This window comes from Yamadazyma tenuis, chromosome 6 (assembly GCF_029203305.1).
Source record: "Yamadazyma tenuis chromosome 6, complete sequence".
In the NCBI taxonomy this organism is placed as follows: domain Eukaryota; kingdom Fungi; phylum Ascomycota; class Pichiomycetes; order Serinales; family Debaryomycetaceae; genus Yamadazyma; species Yamadazyma tenuis.
The window spans coordinates 272,733-288,046 of NC_089466.1; the positions used below are offsets into that span (position 1 = coordinate 272,733).

The 15,314-nt window shown below is 37.9% G+C and overlaps 7 protein-coding genes across 7 annotated transcripts; 4 read left to right on the forward strand and 3 right to left on the reverse strand. All coding sequences in view use genetic code 12, as the record gives it.

The window, feature by feature from the left end:
* Positions 1-25: 25 nt before the first annotated feature.
* Positions 26-1,921, reverse strand: wis1 (MAP kinase kinase Wis1; the record flags this gene model as incomplete). Its single annotated transcript, XM_066158271.1, has 1 exon — positions 26-1,921. One exon carries the CDS (start codon positions 1,919-1,921, stop codon positions 26-28), a length of 1,896 nt encoding a protein of 631 aa, XP_066014368.1.
* Positions 1,922-3,183: 1,262 nt separating this feature from the next.
* REV3 (DNA polymerase zeta) lies at positions 3,184-7,385 on the forward strand (the record flags this gene model as incomplete). Its single annotated transcript, XM_066158272.1, has 2 exons — positions 3,184-7,323; positions 7,362-7,385. 2 exons carry the CDS (start codon positions 3,184-3,186, stop codon positions 7,383-7,385), a joined length of 4,164 nt encoding a protein of 1,387 aa, XP_066014369.1.
* Positions 7,386-7,750: 365 nt separating this feature from the next.
* Positions 7,751-8,218, forward strand: GNA1 (Glucosamine-phosphate N-acetyltransferase-like protein; the record flags this gene model as incomplete). Its single annotated transcript, XM_066158273.1, has 1 exon — positions 7,751-8,218. The coding sequence occupies one exon, from the start codon at positions 7,751-7,753 to the stop codon at positions 8,216-8,218; it is 468 nt and encodes a 155-aa protein (XP_066014370.1).
* Positions 8,219-8,275: 57 nt separating this feature from the next.
* PSN45_004352 (uncharacterized protein) lies at positions 8,276-8,675 on the reverse strand (the record flags this gene model as incomplete). The annotated part of the gene is made up of 4 exons (XM_066158274.1): positions 8,276-8,293; positions 8,347-8,379; positions 8,441-8,587; positions 8,649-8,675. 4 exons carry the CDS (start codon positions 8,673-8,675, stop codon positions 8,276-8,278), a joined length of 225 nt encoding a protein of 74 aa, XP_066014371.1.
* A 75-nt stretch (positions 8,676-8,750) lies between these two features.
* Positions 8,751-9,938, forward strand: PSN45_004353 (uncharacterized protein; the record flags this gene model as incomplete). Its single annotated transcript, XM_066158275.1, has 1 exon — positions 8,751-9,938. One exon carries the CDS (start codon positions 8,751-8,753, stop codon positions 9,936-9,938), a length of 1,188 nt encoding a protein of 395 aa, XP_066014372.1.
* A 7-nt stretch (positions 9,939-9,945) lies between these two features.
* Positions 9,946-11,748, reverse strand: PSN45_004354 (ino80 complex protein; the record flags this gene model as incomplete). Its single annotated transcript, XM_006687094.2, has 1 exon — positions 9,946-11,748. One exon carries the CDS (start codon positions 11,746-11,748, stop codon positions 9,946-9,948), a length of 1,803 nt encoding a protein of 600 aa, XP_006687157.2.
* A 365-nt stretch (positions 11,749-12,113) lies between these two features.
* VPS11 (Vacuolar protein sorting-associated protein 11) lies at positions 12,114-15,173 on the forward strand (the record flags this gene model as incomplete). The annotated part of the gene is made up of 1 exon (XM_006687093.2): positions 12,114-15,173. One exon carries the CDS (start codon positions 12,114-12,116, stop codon positions 15,171-15,173), a length of 3,060 nt encoding a protein of 1,019 aa, XP_006687156.1.
* Between the last annotated feature and the right edge of the window lie 141 nt (positions 15,174-15,314).

Here is a 15,314-nt window from a genome sequence, read left to right on the forward strand (position 1 = left end):
GAGCAATAACATACATTTTTATCTATCAACGATTAACGAAGCTACGGTTGTTGGTAAAAAGACCACCTCTATGAAGAGCTGGGGCTCTGACTTTACCCTTTAAGATCGAGCTCACATTCTCTCTTGGTTTGTTTCCAGATCTATTGAGCTTCTTCTCGAGTTGCAGCTTGTTGATACGTTCCTTAACGTATGCCTCAAAGCTAGCCATTGGTGTGTCCTTATACTTGACAAGCCAGGGATGTTCAAGTAAATCTTGGTAGCTAGGTCTTAAATCGGGATTCTTATTCAAGCAAGATTGCACAAATTGTTGAGCTTCTTTGCTGAACAAATTTGCATCTAATTTAGGTGGTTCACCATCAACCATTGCACTCAATTGTGAGAAAATGTTTTCGTAAGTCTCAGCCGGGTAGGGATAATTACCCTTGGCTATTTCTAAGATGGTCAATCCTAAGGACCAAATATCCGATTGCACTGAATAAGTATTGTCATCAGGATTCATAGTCTTGATTCTCTCTGGAGCCATATAACTTTGACAACCGATATTGGTTTTGGCGAGTGATGAAACTAAATTACCACTGACACCAAAATCGCAAAGCTTCACCTTCCCATTAGAGTTCACCAAAATGTTTGTGGGCTTCACGTCTCTATGAATAATGTTGTGATTATCCTTTAATTCTTTCAATCCTCTAATGATACACTCCGAAATATATGCCAAATGACTTTCATCTTTAATGCCCACGTCTTTCTCGTAAACCTTATCCAAAGATTCACCGTCCATATTCTCAATGCACATATAAACAGCACCTTCGACGAAGAAGGCTCCATAAAAATCCACAATGTATGGAGAATGACACTTGTGGAGAACTTCTAATTCCATTAAAATCTGGGTGAATTTAGATTCATCAAGCTCTAACCGAACTTCTTTCATGGCCATTAATACACCAGTGGGCTTATGTAGAACCTTCGACACAGTACCATAATTACCTCTTCCCAACTCTTCGATGAACTGCAATTGATCTAAAGATATACGGAAGGAAGTCCCAGAAGAGAAGTCGATACCTGTAGAATTTAAAGATGCTTTCCCCGTGAACTTTAAAGAACCCGATTTTATGTCAATATACTTGGAGTAATTGGCAAAAAGCCCTTGCAATTGTGGTTGTCTAGGCTCATTGTTCTGGTTGGCAATAGTGTTATCATTGCTCTTAGTTTCATTACTGTCATTAGGGTTATTGTCGTTACTATTAGGTCTGGATGAAGTCCGAGAAGAGTCTTCAGACAAATTCAACTTGAAGTTCGGTTTCTTCTTTCTTTCTGATAGTCTTCGAGATATCTCCCCAGATGATTTTGGACCAGATCTATCTTCATTCAACATCACAGGTGGACTTAAAGTATCTGGAGATCTGTCGGGGGTTCTATCGTTGATATTCATTTTCAAGCCTCCTCGTCTTTGAGACAACGAAGGTTTGAGACCAGATTCGAGCATATCTTTGGCAGCGTTCAAGCCCATATTTGCAACCAATCCTGGGCCCTCAGTTGCATCATTAGTGGATAGAGATCTCAATTGTTGAGAAGGTAAGGGAGGAATTGGAGGTAGGCTCTTTTCGATCGGTTTAATACTTGGATCCGATTTGATAAAGTCTTCGTCCATATTGGTATTCAACTTCCCTGAACGCTTCTGTTGAAAAGCCATGATTCTGGCTTGAATATCGCTGTTTAATTGCGAGTGGCTTGGAGTGATCATAGGGCTGGTAGGAGTATTCACTAGGGAATGTGACTGAGTTGGTGTGATGGCCTTGGGAGAGACCTCCTTGGAGTTGGAGCCCAGTGAAGAGGACGAGGTTGAAGCGGTCCGAATGGCCAACCCGCTTAACTGTTTGGATAAGTCGTTGGAATTGTAGTTGGAGTTGGAGTTGGACATCATGTAGTGATGGTTTTAAAAATACAGAAAAATGCAATGAGTATCTTTACAATGGGAATTAAAATAAGGAACGAACACTCTTGAAAAGCATGTAATCACCTGAGTCTTCTTTACAAAAAAACCGGTATGAAATTGATAAGACCAACTTTGAAAGGGGTGCAACAGTTGATTACTCAACACAAAAAAAGGTGCCGGACTAACACTAAAACAATGTATCAGTTTAAAAGGAGTGCTATCACCGACTCTCTTAGCTATTGATCGCAAAGCTAGTTGTAGAAGGCAAAAAATAGGCAAGGATCTGGTATGCCGATGTAACTCAGTGAGTAATCACAGCAAGTTTGACTTGATATGCAACAAGGAGGAAAAGGTGGAGGAGTCAAGGAAACTGTCGATGTCAGATGAACAGCAAAGATATCACGAACGCCTTGGATTGATCAATACCAAATATTCAGGTAATGAATGGATAAATCAAAAGGATCAATAGCAATGTATCAATCAAACAAAAGATATTTTCTACGAATTCGACCCTAATATCTCACAAATGTTCCCAAATACCACAATTAAGTTTTCTGAGCAATTCCGGTTTCAACAATGAAAACAAAAGCTCTTGTTAGGGTACCTAACCTTGTGCACGACTGAACTCGGACAATATTAATGAGATTACGATAGTACTGGTTAAGAGGCTTTTATAAACAGGTTTAAACGGTGGGGGTGTATAAGGGCTCTTCGCTTTGGTATCGAGTCGTGCTCTGGTACCCTCCTTGGTCAAAACGAGATATTTTTGGTTCTCTAATTTTAGATAATAAGCTGTTATTTTTGACACATCCTGAAACCACAAAGCACTAATTTCAGTTCGTACCCTTATTTTGGACATAGACATTTCTTTTGCCCTTTGTTGATTATTGTTGGGTATTCAGGAGTGTTGAGAATTGTTTATAAAATTACTTGGTTTTCAGGTACACGCCACTAAGTACAATTCGAAGGAACACGCCTGTATATCTCAACAATAGAAACTATTTGCCCGGGCCGGGTCAGGTGACCGGAGGTGTGGTAGTTGGAGTTCTGGTTGTTAAGAAGTGGTTTTATAGTCAATCATATATTGGCTGCAAGCTGCTTTACAGTGTCTATATCTCTTCTATATTACCTTAATCTCTGATTCTGGTTTTGTTGGTGACCTGCACGCTTCTACTTTTCTTTTTGATTCAGGTAACTTGCAGCCTTTTTAAATTCTGTCAAAGTCGCGAAAACCATAAATTATTTCTGTAATGAAACATGATTCTATTCGTATTCAGGTAAATAATTATGATTCATACCAGAGTTTACCTCTGTGCCTCGATAGTTTGGAGCTACAGGTAGCACAAGTACCGGTGATACGCGTATATGGTGCCTTAGTGTTTATTCACAATTCGGTAAAGTATGGGTACAACGCGTTGCTCCATATCCATAACGTATATCCGTATGTATACGTGTCATGTGACTATGAGTTCGTGAAGTCCCTTCCAGAAATTACCCACTTGGGTCATGTGACATCATATCTTGAGGCGTTCATGGCCGCTTCGGCGTGGCAGAAGAAGAAACAACCAGAGGAGGAAGATGAGCAGCAGTCGAATGAACTCGATATTACCCAACTCAAATCAGGAAAAAGACGGTTCATAGCCAAAGTATCGCTATGTAAAGGGGTTCCCATATACGGGTATAGAGTGGGATACAGGCTATTTTACAAGATCAACTTTCTTTCTCCCTTGTACAAAGCTCGTTTTACCAATTTGTTTAATGGCAAACAAGTGGATATGAAGCAATTTTCCAAATCCAAGTTTAAGTTTGAGATATACGAAAGTCATATTCCTTACTTGTCTCAGTTTCTATCCGATTATAACTTATTCAGTTGTAATTGGCTTAACTTCAAAAATTGTTATTACCGGTATCCTGTCATATCCGTCAATAGCTATATGGATTCCAAACAGCTTTCGATATTGAAACAGTATCTACTGAAACGAATAAGAAATAACGTGCTTCATACACGGTTTGAAAGAGTCGGAAAGTCGGTGTTGGAGTTGGATATCAAATCGAGCCACATCTTGAATCGTGATTCACTCGTGGAACAGCAGTATAATATGGACTTTAGCCAATTCAACAGAGAGCCAAAGAATATTGGCTTGAGCTCAGTAGACTTGTTGATCAAGGAAATTAAGTTTCAAGCTGATATTTGTGGTGTGAGCTTTGATTTCAACAGTGATATAATGGGTACAAACGTGGATGACTCTACTACTATATGGCCCAATGACGTTCAGCTACGAGAATTATTAGATTACTCAATCACATTAACTGGGAAGATAAAGAACAAGAACTTCAAAGACTACGATAATGCGTACTTTAGAAGCTTCAACCACATATTGGAAAAGTATCCCACCGCCTTCAAATTAGTAGACGTCGAGAAGTCTTATATGAACCTGAATGTATTAGTCAATGACTTGTACATGTATAATGATATCAACGAGCTATTCATTGCTCAAGATTCACTGTTCCATGAAGATATAAGCTTTGTTGGATCTACACTTAAGGATTCGTACTTTGACAATTATGCCAAGAATGATAACGAAGACCCCAGCAGTGAGGTTGAAAGAGATATTGAGGCTGAAGATGATGGCCCAGTATGGCCTAGCGATTCCGATTTCACCTTGAGTGATATTGCGGAAAGTGCAATTAACGATAGTCAGATGTTTCTTGAGCTTACACAACAACAAGGTCATACTCAGACCCCATTAACTAATGAAGGACAGGAACCAACCTTATCAACGCGAGATGTTCTCAGGGAATTTGGTGAATTGGGTGTGGTGAAAATCAACTATGATACTCCTTATTATGATGATTACAGGGATACACCAGAAAAGCCTTTGGTCTTCTCCAACAAGAAAATCAAGGTGCCTGTGAAGGAACTCAACACACTTCCAAATTTATCTTTGGATTCGACAGAATTCTCAAGTCTTGTGAAACAACAAGTTGGACATAGTAGCATGAAGCTCCAAAGCTGGGAATATTATTCACAGCCTCCTCTGAAACGAGCTATTATCCAGTCCTATGAACATGAAGCGCTTGAGCTGAATAAGCGATCCAAATTTGTATCCCAACTAGAAGCTGGGGGTTCGAAGTCTAACGACTTCAAGTTCAGTCTGAATGATACCATTGACAAACGTCCAGATGATTTTGTTGAGCTAACTAACTTTCTTATGGAAGTTCATGTTAACACTTCTTCAACCAAACTACCAAATCCACAGACAGATGAAATTTCGGTGATATTTTACAAGTTTATTGATCTGAATGCAATGGTTCCATCCCCAATTTTAAAATCTGGAATTCTTATCAATAAAAAATCTTTTCCTGATATACTGAAGTTAAACTTAGTTGGCCTAAGACGGATTTTAGGTGATATCCAATTTCTAATCTTTGATAACGAACTGAGTGCTGTTTCTAAGTTGTTGGAAGTAGTCGAGTATTTTGACCCTGATATTCTTTCTGGGTTTGAGATCAATTCAATGTCTTGGGGCTATTTAGTTGAGAGATTCCAAAAGAAGTTGAACATCAGCTTGCTCTCCCAATTGAGCAGATCCAAGATAAACAATACCGGAAAATTCGGTGATCGATGGGGATACACTCACACATCCAATATTCGAATTGTTGGAAGATATACTTTGAATGTATGGAGAGTGCTTAGAAAAGACTTGGCTTTGAACAATTACACTTTTGAAAACTGCTGCTACAATATCTATCACCAAACACTTCCAAAGATTGAAAATCAGAGACTATCGCTGTTCTTGAAAGGTGAATTCAAAGAACAGCTTTTTGGCTTCTCCTATTATGTTAACAAATTAAACATTGTTGAGTATTTCATCAGTTCCCTTGACATCATAGATAAGAATGTTGAACTTTCAAGATTAGTTGGCATTGATTTCAATTCAAACTTCTACAGAGGGTCTCAATTCAAGGTTGAATCTATTTTATCTCGATTAGCAAAAGCGGAAAACTTCTTGTTAAATTCTCCTTCCAAAGAACATGTTCACCAAATGAAACCTTTAGAACAGATTCCATTGATTATGGAACCAAACTCCGGTTTCTACAAATCCCCCTTGTTAGTATTAGACTTTCAATCATTGTACCCATCAATTGTGATTGCCTATAACCTATGTTATTCTACATTTTTGTGTCGGCTTCACGGTTTCAAACCAAGTAAGAATCCCATTGGATACTTGAATCACATGAACCTCTCACCTATGATTATTGATCTTCTACATAAGAACGACTGTTTGACAGTGACTTCCAATGGACTAGTTTTTGTGAAGAGCAAGATAAGGAAATCAATTCTAGCCAAGATGTTACAAGAGATCCTCACGCTTCGGATTAACATCAAGTCTTTTTTGCAGCTAATAAACCAAGATGAGAATCCTCAAATGGTCAAAGTATTCAATTCCAGACAGACAGCTTTAAAACTAATTGCTAATGTGACCTACGGGTATGCATCTGCCTCCTTCAGTGGTAGAATGCCCAATTCGGATGTTGCAGATGCAATTGTTGCCACAGGTAGGGAAATCTTAACTGCATCAATTGATATTATAGAAAAGAGCGAATTCGGGTGCAAAGTTGTGTATGGTGATACCGATTCATTATTTGTTTATCTTCCAGGTAAATCAAGGGATGATGCTTTCGAAATAGGCGAAACTCTAGCTAAGACAGTCAGTGCAGCATTTCCTAATCCAGTGAAATTGAAGTTCGAAAAGGTCTACCATCCATCTATTCTTTTGAGCAAAAAACGGTATGTGGGATACAGCTACGAGCTCAAAGATCAGTTAAAACCCAAGTTTGATGCTAAGGGGATAGAAACAATTAGAAGAGACGGAATACCTGCTCAACAGAAAATTGTGGAAAGAGCATTGAAAATACTTTTTGACACAAGTAATTTATCTTCGGTCAAGAAATACGTCTCAGAGGAATTTCGTAAAATCCTCTCAAACAAGGTAATTATAAAGGATTTCTGCTTCTCTAAGGAAGTCAGATACGGCACATACAAGAATGAGGCATATCTTCCTCCAGGAGCAATAGTAGCCAGGAGGAACATCGAAAATGATGAAAGAAGCGAACCTCAATATAGAGAAAGAATTCCCTATATTGTGTATCGAGATCCTACCAAACAACGATTAAAAGATCGGTGTGTTTCTCCTGAGGAGTTTATCGAGAGGTTGAATACTTCCGAACCAATGCAGTTGGACTATGAGTACTATATCTTAAAAGTATTGATACCTCCGTTGGAAAGAGTCTTCAATTTAATGGGAGTGGATCTCCAACAATGGTATAAGGAACTTTCAAAACCAGATAATGATATTCAGCTGACATCGTCTGGTATCACGAATTCAGTGTTTATTCAAAAGAAATCTTGTATCAATTGTCAAAGACGAATTATCGTGAAAAATTCTAAGCTCTGTCACGTATGCTTGAAAGATACACCTCTGTTGATACTCAGTAGCAAACTTGAACAAAAGTATCTACAAACCAAATTATCTGATCTCAACAAGGTATGCGGTATTTGTGTTAGCCATGAAAATGTTAAAGCCACCAACCAAGTATTTTATGACAACTGCAAGAACAAGGATTGTTCAACTTATTTCAATCGTATAAAGACCATGAACGAACTCAAAATATCAACCCAAAGAAGTGACGAACTCTTCGAGGTTCTTGATCGGTGAGGTCTATGTTCCCATAATTTTGCATTTATAGAGTATTGTCAAATTTCAACCGCGTTTTTATCAAAACATCATCAACTCTATTTAAAGAAAATACCCAATGCCATACACGAAGGAAATAACATTGCCCGAGGGTTACACCTTCAGAAGGTTAGAAAAGTCTGACTACAACAACAATTATAGAGAAACTTTACAGGTATTGACGACAGTAGGAGAAATATCCGAGTCCAAGTTCAATGATCTATTTGAAAACTGGAACGCATTACCCAACATCTTCCACCCGCACGTAATTACCAACGAACAAGGCAAAGTGGTGGCAACTGGAATGTTGTTTGTGGAGAAGAAATTGATCCATGAGTGTGCTCTGTTAGGTCACATTGAAGATATTTCAGTTGCAAAATCTGAACAGGGAAAAAAATTGGGTTACTCCATGATCGTGGGATTAACAAAAGTGGCTCAACAACAAGAATGCTATAAGGTAGTATTGGACTGTTCTCCTCATAATGTGGGCTTCTATGAGAAATGTGGATATGGTAACGGAGGGAACAACATGTACATCAAGTTTTAGATCGGTGATTTATTCATACTATACACAATTAAGTCATTTATAATGTCTTTAGACCATTTATATCTTTTCTAGAGCCTAAAATCTTGTTAGTATTACCTTCAACGGTAGTTGGTGTTTTCAATACATACCTCCATTGAAACAATTGAATTTCCTCTGATAACCTTTGAGATTGTTAGTAAGCTGTTGAGTTAAATATTCTCCTTCAAGTTGTTCAATACATACCACTGTTCCTATGTTGGACGTATCACCATTTTCCCTGACCTCTAATGCTTCAGATAAGGTTATATTCAAAAATACATCGAATGCTTTCAATACTCCCGTAACGGACCTGGTACCATTTAAATGAACAGAGATCTTCTTATTCATATACTAAAATCACACTTGTTAGTAAAGTAGTCTTATAGTGTTTCTCGATATCTCTAGAACATACCTTCTTTAATTCGGGAGTGGATACCATCTTTGATAGTAATTTTGAAAAGGAAAAGATGAGATACCTCGATCGCGTTTTCCAAACAATATCTAAAGTACAAAGATGGATGATGATTTCACCTCCTATTCGGACCTTGTGAGATCACCGACTCAGAGCTCTCCACAGGGATCATCTCGTCGAACTAGTGGTATACATAGAGGAATTTCATCTCAAGGCTCAACTGGGAGTCCTGGGGCATTGAGGAGCCCTTCCAAGCAGGAGATTATTGAAAAACAAAAGAATAAAGTCCGATTAATGAAACAACGTGATGAGTTTCTATCCCAAAGGGAAGGCATTTTGCGGGAGATCAACAGCCACAAACGAAACAATCGGAAACTTAGAGAGGACAAAGAAAAGCTTAGAGCTGAAAGAATGCTAGAAACCTTGATCCAACAGAACAACGCCGATTTTGCAACTGAAGTAGAACTAAAAATGAGGAAGGCTGTCGAGACAGAAACCGATGATTCTGTAGAGCTTGATGAAGTATTGAAGGTGCACCCTTCTTCCAATTGGACCTTGAGACTAGAGGAAATCAAAAGGTTTCTTCCTCATATTCTAATAACAGATGCACTGATAAACGCAGAAATTCACAACCAGATCCACATAAGATTATACAAGTTCACTATTCAGGCACCTGAAATATTCAAGGTTGTGTTAAACTTGAAAATAGATACCCAAACCCTTTCACTTTTGGCAGTTGCTATAGAAGGATCTCATAATGCAAATAATGCTTTCAATCGGCAACCCAAATACCTTAGGAGCATTGGAGTGATATCTCCAGACGTTTTCAATGCGTTGCAATATGACTACCTTCCAAACAAAAAGATTCACTCAATAGTACAAGTCTTGAACTTTTTATCAGCAGTATCCAAAGAGAGAGTGGAAATTGTTGCTCAAATTGTAACCAAATTTAAAGCCTATGTGATACCCACAGTAAGCTTGCGAGATTTCTTAAACAGTATAGAACAAAACCGAAATGGTCAGTTCAGTTCTCAGCTCAAGAGAGTCAGTGAAATTATGCTCTTAGTACCGAGAACATCTACTTATGCTGAGCATAAGCTTTGCATTAGCATAGATATCGTTGTTCAGGATAAGATAACTGCAAAATGTGGATTATCCATCGCAGTCAAACTCGAAAAAGATAGAAAGATCAGCGATATAACTCCCACATTTTCAAAACTATTAGCCGATAACGGTGTTGTTGACACCATTTGTATATTATTCAGAAATATTTTTGATATTATTATATAGAACGAATTCATGAAAGTTGCATTTCTTCTTTATCTAAATCAAAAGAAATATGTGATGATGTCGACTTTTTTTGGTAGCAATCTTTTATCCACGTCTTACATATAGATAATAAGTCCGCAATGTACTGGGATCTTTCATTTATCATCTCAAAATCATAGAAAGGAGAAAATTCTTCAGAGGCATTATCCTCTGACTTGGATTCAGGTTTCTCAAACTCCTTTGAAAATTCTTTTCCTTGATCTTTGTACAATACAGTTTCAATTCCATGGACAATCTCATATCTTAAATCCTCCCATTCCATATCAACCAAGCCATTCTTGATGGACTTTTTGTATTGGAAAAATTTGTATACCCATTCTTTAAGTGCTTGAATACCTCTCTTACTTTCATCATCAGCAGTTTTCTTTTTCAATGAAGTATCATGTTTTAGTACTAAGGCACGGATATTGGATTTCAGTAACATTTCGTCTGGAATCATTGGTTTTGAATCAAATGTTGTTCTATTTTGTTCTTCTACTTTATCCATGAAAGGGATAGGGAACGTTAAATGGCTGTTGCTTAACTTCCTTGGAATATGACCATCATGAACCCTCTTTTCAAACTCTTGGTTTCCTACCGTGGCTTTTGTGATTGGGGACAGAATGCTTAACGACTTAGGAAGTTTCTTCTTTTTTCTTTCCGACTTTTCACTGGCCTTCTTTTTGGCTTCATCATCATCGTCGTCGTCTTCATCATCATTTGGTCTTTTTGCTCGGTTTCCTCTTTTAGGGTTACTGTTATGCTCCTCATCTGCCAAATACTTCAACCGGGTTCTGAACATTCTCTCAGAATACTCTATTTCATAGTCCGTATCCTTGTCAAAGTTATCGATTTGGTCTTCTGGAACATATTCGATAGGAGGCATTTCATGAGGGTTGAAAGGGTTATTGGCCAATTCTTCTGGTGTAAAGTTGGTCTCCAAGTATGTGTACATCAACCATAAGAACCTTTTAGCTCTGTTAAGCGGGTGTATCTTCGTCTCCAAAAAAAATTCCATGAAACTATTGGAAACATGTTGGCATTCAGGAGTGTGTTCATGATGAAATTTGATACCGTTGATGTTGTTGCTCAATAAAAATAGCAACAATACCAAGTTTGTGTTGGGCTTAGATTGAGGAGGTTTATGCAAAAGATCTTCAATTGATTTGAAGTCTTCTTTGACATCACTAACAGCCTTTAAAATGGACTTCAATCTTGGCGTGTCTTGTAAAGGCTTTGAAGCCCCCGTAGTCGAATCTGCTTGTAAGGAAGGGATTGAATGATATGTTCTTAAGGTTGATCTCATTTCAGGTACAAAGTTAATGGTAGTATTCATTCGTCCTGTGTTGACCAACAAACAGACCTTGGCAACCGACTTACCCATGTCCAAGTCTCTCAATAGTCTTTCTTTTAAAATCTTGGAGCACTTGGAAGACTCAGCTAATGTTCGAATATAAATCTCAGCAAATGTGTAATGCTTGCCGTTATGGAAATCGGGAACACTGCAATATGGGAAAGGATTTGTAAAGACTCGTTGATCGTTCTCAAATAAAGCATCTAAAAAGTCATATTGAATGTCTCTCCTCCAAAATGGTTCTCCATCCGATTTCTTTAGATATCTTACGCCCTTAGGTATAGAAGCACTAACAGGTCGTCTGCCCTTTGTCTTTTTATCACCGTCCTCTAACATTGAGTTATCCCCGTCCGCGTCTTCATTATCTTCATCCATCATATTTGCATCTTCACCAATGTCATGATCAGCATCTATCTCACTCGACATTAGATGAGCCATTGCTTGATGTGGTTTGTCGGAGAATTCCGATTGCCCCGAGAAGAGGTGACCGTTTGTAGGTGGTAAAGGAGAGCTTTGAAGATTTGAACTTGTATTGGAAATTCCAGCAGGTGGAGCATGAGCAGGAATACCAGCAGTACCAAGAGGAAGTGGGGGTAGGTTCTGTGAGGATTGCTGGGCTTTATCGATGTTTCCCACAAATGTATCATGTATAGGATCGTAGTTCATCTTGACTATATCCTTAGTTGACGTTCTCTACTATTTGGTGAAATCTATCGTTCAGTTTTTTGTGTGTAATAAAAAACCGCGAACTAGTTGACTAGTGACAAAGATACATAATCTTTTGAGAATCACAGAACAAATACATGTCATTGCCAGCAAATTGGAGACAATTACAGCTCTTTGATGTGCTACCCATCAGGGATCCTAATTTCAATACTGGGGATGCCTTGTACTCGAGTCCCACGTTATCCGAAATCGAGGCGACCCAAAACTACATGGTGATCACGATAAATGGCTGCTTTGTAAAGATAATCTCAAAACAGTTCACCACCCTGAAGTCATTTATGGCTTATGATACTGACTTTAGAATAAGCTTCCTTAGATCACTTCCCAAGTCTGATTTGTTGGTGACAATCGCTGAGAAACAGGGTTCTCCATCTGTCCTTAAGTTATGGGACTTAAACAAATTAGTGTACTTGGAGATAGATTCATCCAAAGAAGATCCGATAGATATCGTGAAAAGAAAATTCCAAACACAGGTGTTGATTCAAAATGGTGACAATTCCTACCCGATGAGTTCTTTTACTTTCAATGCTGACTTTACCTGTCTTGCAATCGGTTACACGAATGGTAAGGTTCTTTTGGTCAGAGGTGACTTGATCAGAGATAGAGGTGCTAAACAGAGGCTTATTTATGAGTCACCAGACCCCATCACCGGGTTGCATTTCAATGAATTCCATGAATTATTGTATGTCACTACTACTTCAAGAATCCTCACCGTCCCAATCACCGGTAGAAACCAAGGTAAGCCTTTAAATGTTCTTTCCAAGAAAACAGGAGTTCCATTACAGTGCTCTGTGATTGATCCGGGAAAGCAAGAATTAATAGTGGGGCTAGATTCGTCTATCAGATACTATAATCAAATAGGTAAGAGCCATACCATTAATTTTGAGTTACGAAAGAAGATAATTTACAGGTATACTAAGAACTATTTATTGATGGTTTCTCCAATGGAAGATGTCAGTGGATCTTCCCGAAAAATGAGTACCAGGGTGGTAATGATTGATCTTCATTATAAACATATATCATTCAGCTTAACCATTCCAAACGTTGCAATAAATCATGTTTTTGAAATGTGGAATGATTTGTACTTGTTAAGCAGTGATGGTATGCTTTATAAATTACATGAGAAACCTATCAACCAACAAGTGGAATTGACTTTGCAAAGAGAACTATTCCAATTAGCTTACCAATTGGCCAAAAACTCCAACTTAGAAGTTAATGTACTTCTCAAAATCTGCAAATTGCATGGTAACTTCCTTTATCAGAAGCAGGATTATGAAGCTTCCATCTCTTCCTACATCAAATGTTTGAAATACTTCACAAATGAAAACTATGTTGCTAACGATGATGAAGAATCATTGAATGATTTCATCATGACCATCATCACCAAATTCAAGGATGCTTCAAACATTCATGATTTGACTGAGTTTCTTTACCAATTATATAATCTCAAAATTGCCAGCAATGATCATATAACTTTGCTTTTATGTTGCTACTGTAAATTAAAGCAGGTTGACAAGATCAGGGGATTCATAAAGGAGATCAATTTATCGGATGCAACCAATAATGCTGATGATAGTGATATCAATGAGGGAAAAAAAGACTTTAGAAACATATTTTTGGACTTAGATTTCCCTTTGATAATCAATCTATTCAAAGAATGTGGATATTTTGATGAAGTTATAAGGCTACTCTATGAATTAAACCAACCAAACTTGATTGTTGACATTCAACTTAATGATTTAAAGAACCCACAACGGTGTTTAAACTACATTCAATCTTTGACCATTGATGACTTGTTGTTAGTCTTGATTGACCACTCAAAAAGTTTATTAGATAACCTACCGATTGAGACAACAAGGCTTTTGATCAACGTATTTACTGGTAAATACGAGCCAAACCAATCTACAAAGATTTTGGACAGCAATAACTCGAAGTCTGACAGTTCTACTACCAAAGAAAAGTCTTATGAAAGAGATGAAGGCATGTTCCCATTGAACAGCTATAAAGCCTTTTTGGTATATTTATCTGGAAAAGAATCAGAAGACGATGAAATGACCATAAGCTCTTTAAATGGTGCTAGTGAGCCCACCTACCTTCCTCCAAGACCAAGCTTGATCTTTCCAAGCTTCATTAATAACCCTAACGAATTTGTCATATTTCTTGAAGCTTGTATTGAAGCATTTGATAAATACCAAGGAAGTACTAAAGATCAGAAAGAGTTATTGATAACTTTGCTCGAAATGTACTTGTCGCTTTCAAAGAAAGACAAGCACAACTATGAAGAATGGCTTAACAAAGCAAAGCAATTAGTTGATCAATATTCTACTCTACTTGATGAATCGTCCTTACTACTTGTTTCTCACTTGTATGGTGTCGATGGAGAACTCAAGTTTACTAGAGAAGAAGGTTTTGAAGAGACAGAATTCCGCACCTCCCAGTTAAGCGGTGATGTCAAGAGGTGTTTTGAAATCACAAAGACATATGGAAATAAGAAACCACAATTGTACAAGATGCTTCTCCGGTTTGTCATATCTCGTGAGGAAATATTCAAGCAGATTGACCGTCAACAGTTCAATTTTATTATCAACCAGTTACGGACTTTGAAGTTGGCATCTCCTTTGGAGATCATTCAAATTTTAGGTTCAACTGAGTTTACTACTATTGGCTTGATAAGAGATTATTTGATTGAGACTCTCGATACAGCCAAGCAAGAGATCACCAACAATGAAAAACTTGTAGAGTACTACGAAAAGGAGTCCATCAAGAATAGTTACAAAATCACCGAGTTGAAAACCAAGCCCTTTGTTATCCAGCAAAATAAATGTAGTGCTTGCAATTTGAAGCTAGACTTCCCAGTTATTCATTTCAAATGCAAACACTCATTCCATCAGAGATGCTTGAACGACACCTACTTAAGTAACAACGAGTCACTTAATGCCACCCCTACTTGCTCCATCTGTATCAATGATATTGATCTGATTCAAACTTTGAGAGATGAACAGTTCAGAGCCAAGGATGAAGTTGAGTTGTTTGAGCTGACCTTGAAGGAATCTTCGGACAAGTTTAAAGTGATTTCTAACTATTTGGGTAAAGGAGTTATGGAAAATGAGTTCGTGCAGATTACCAACGATGTTTGAGGTGTAGATTTGCACGCAATAATATTTTATATTTTTCGCAACCGCATCTGGGTGGAGATGTCTCAAGTGTTTCATGTTTGATGTTTGAAACAAAACCCCCACTTATAAACCAATTATATAAACCCCTGGGATTTTCCACGA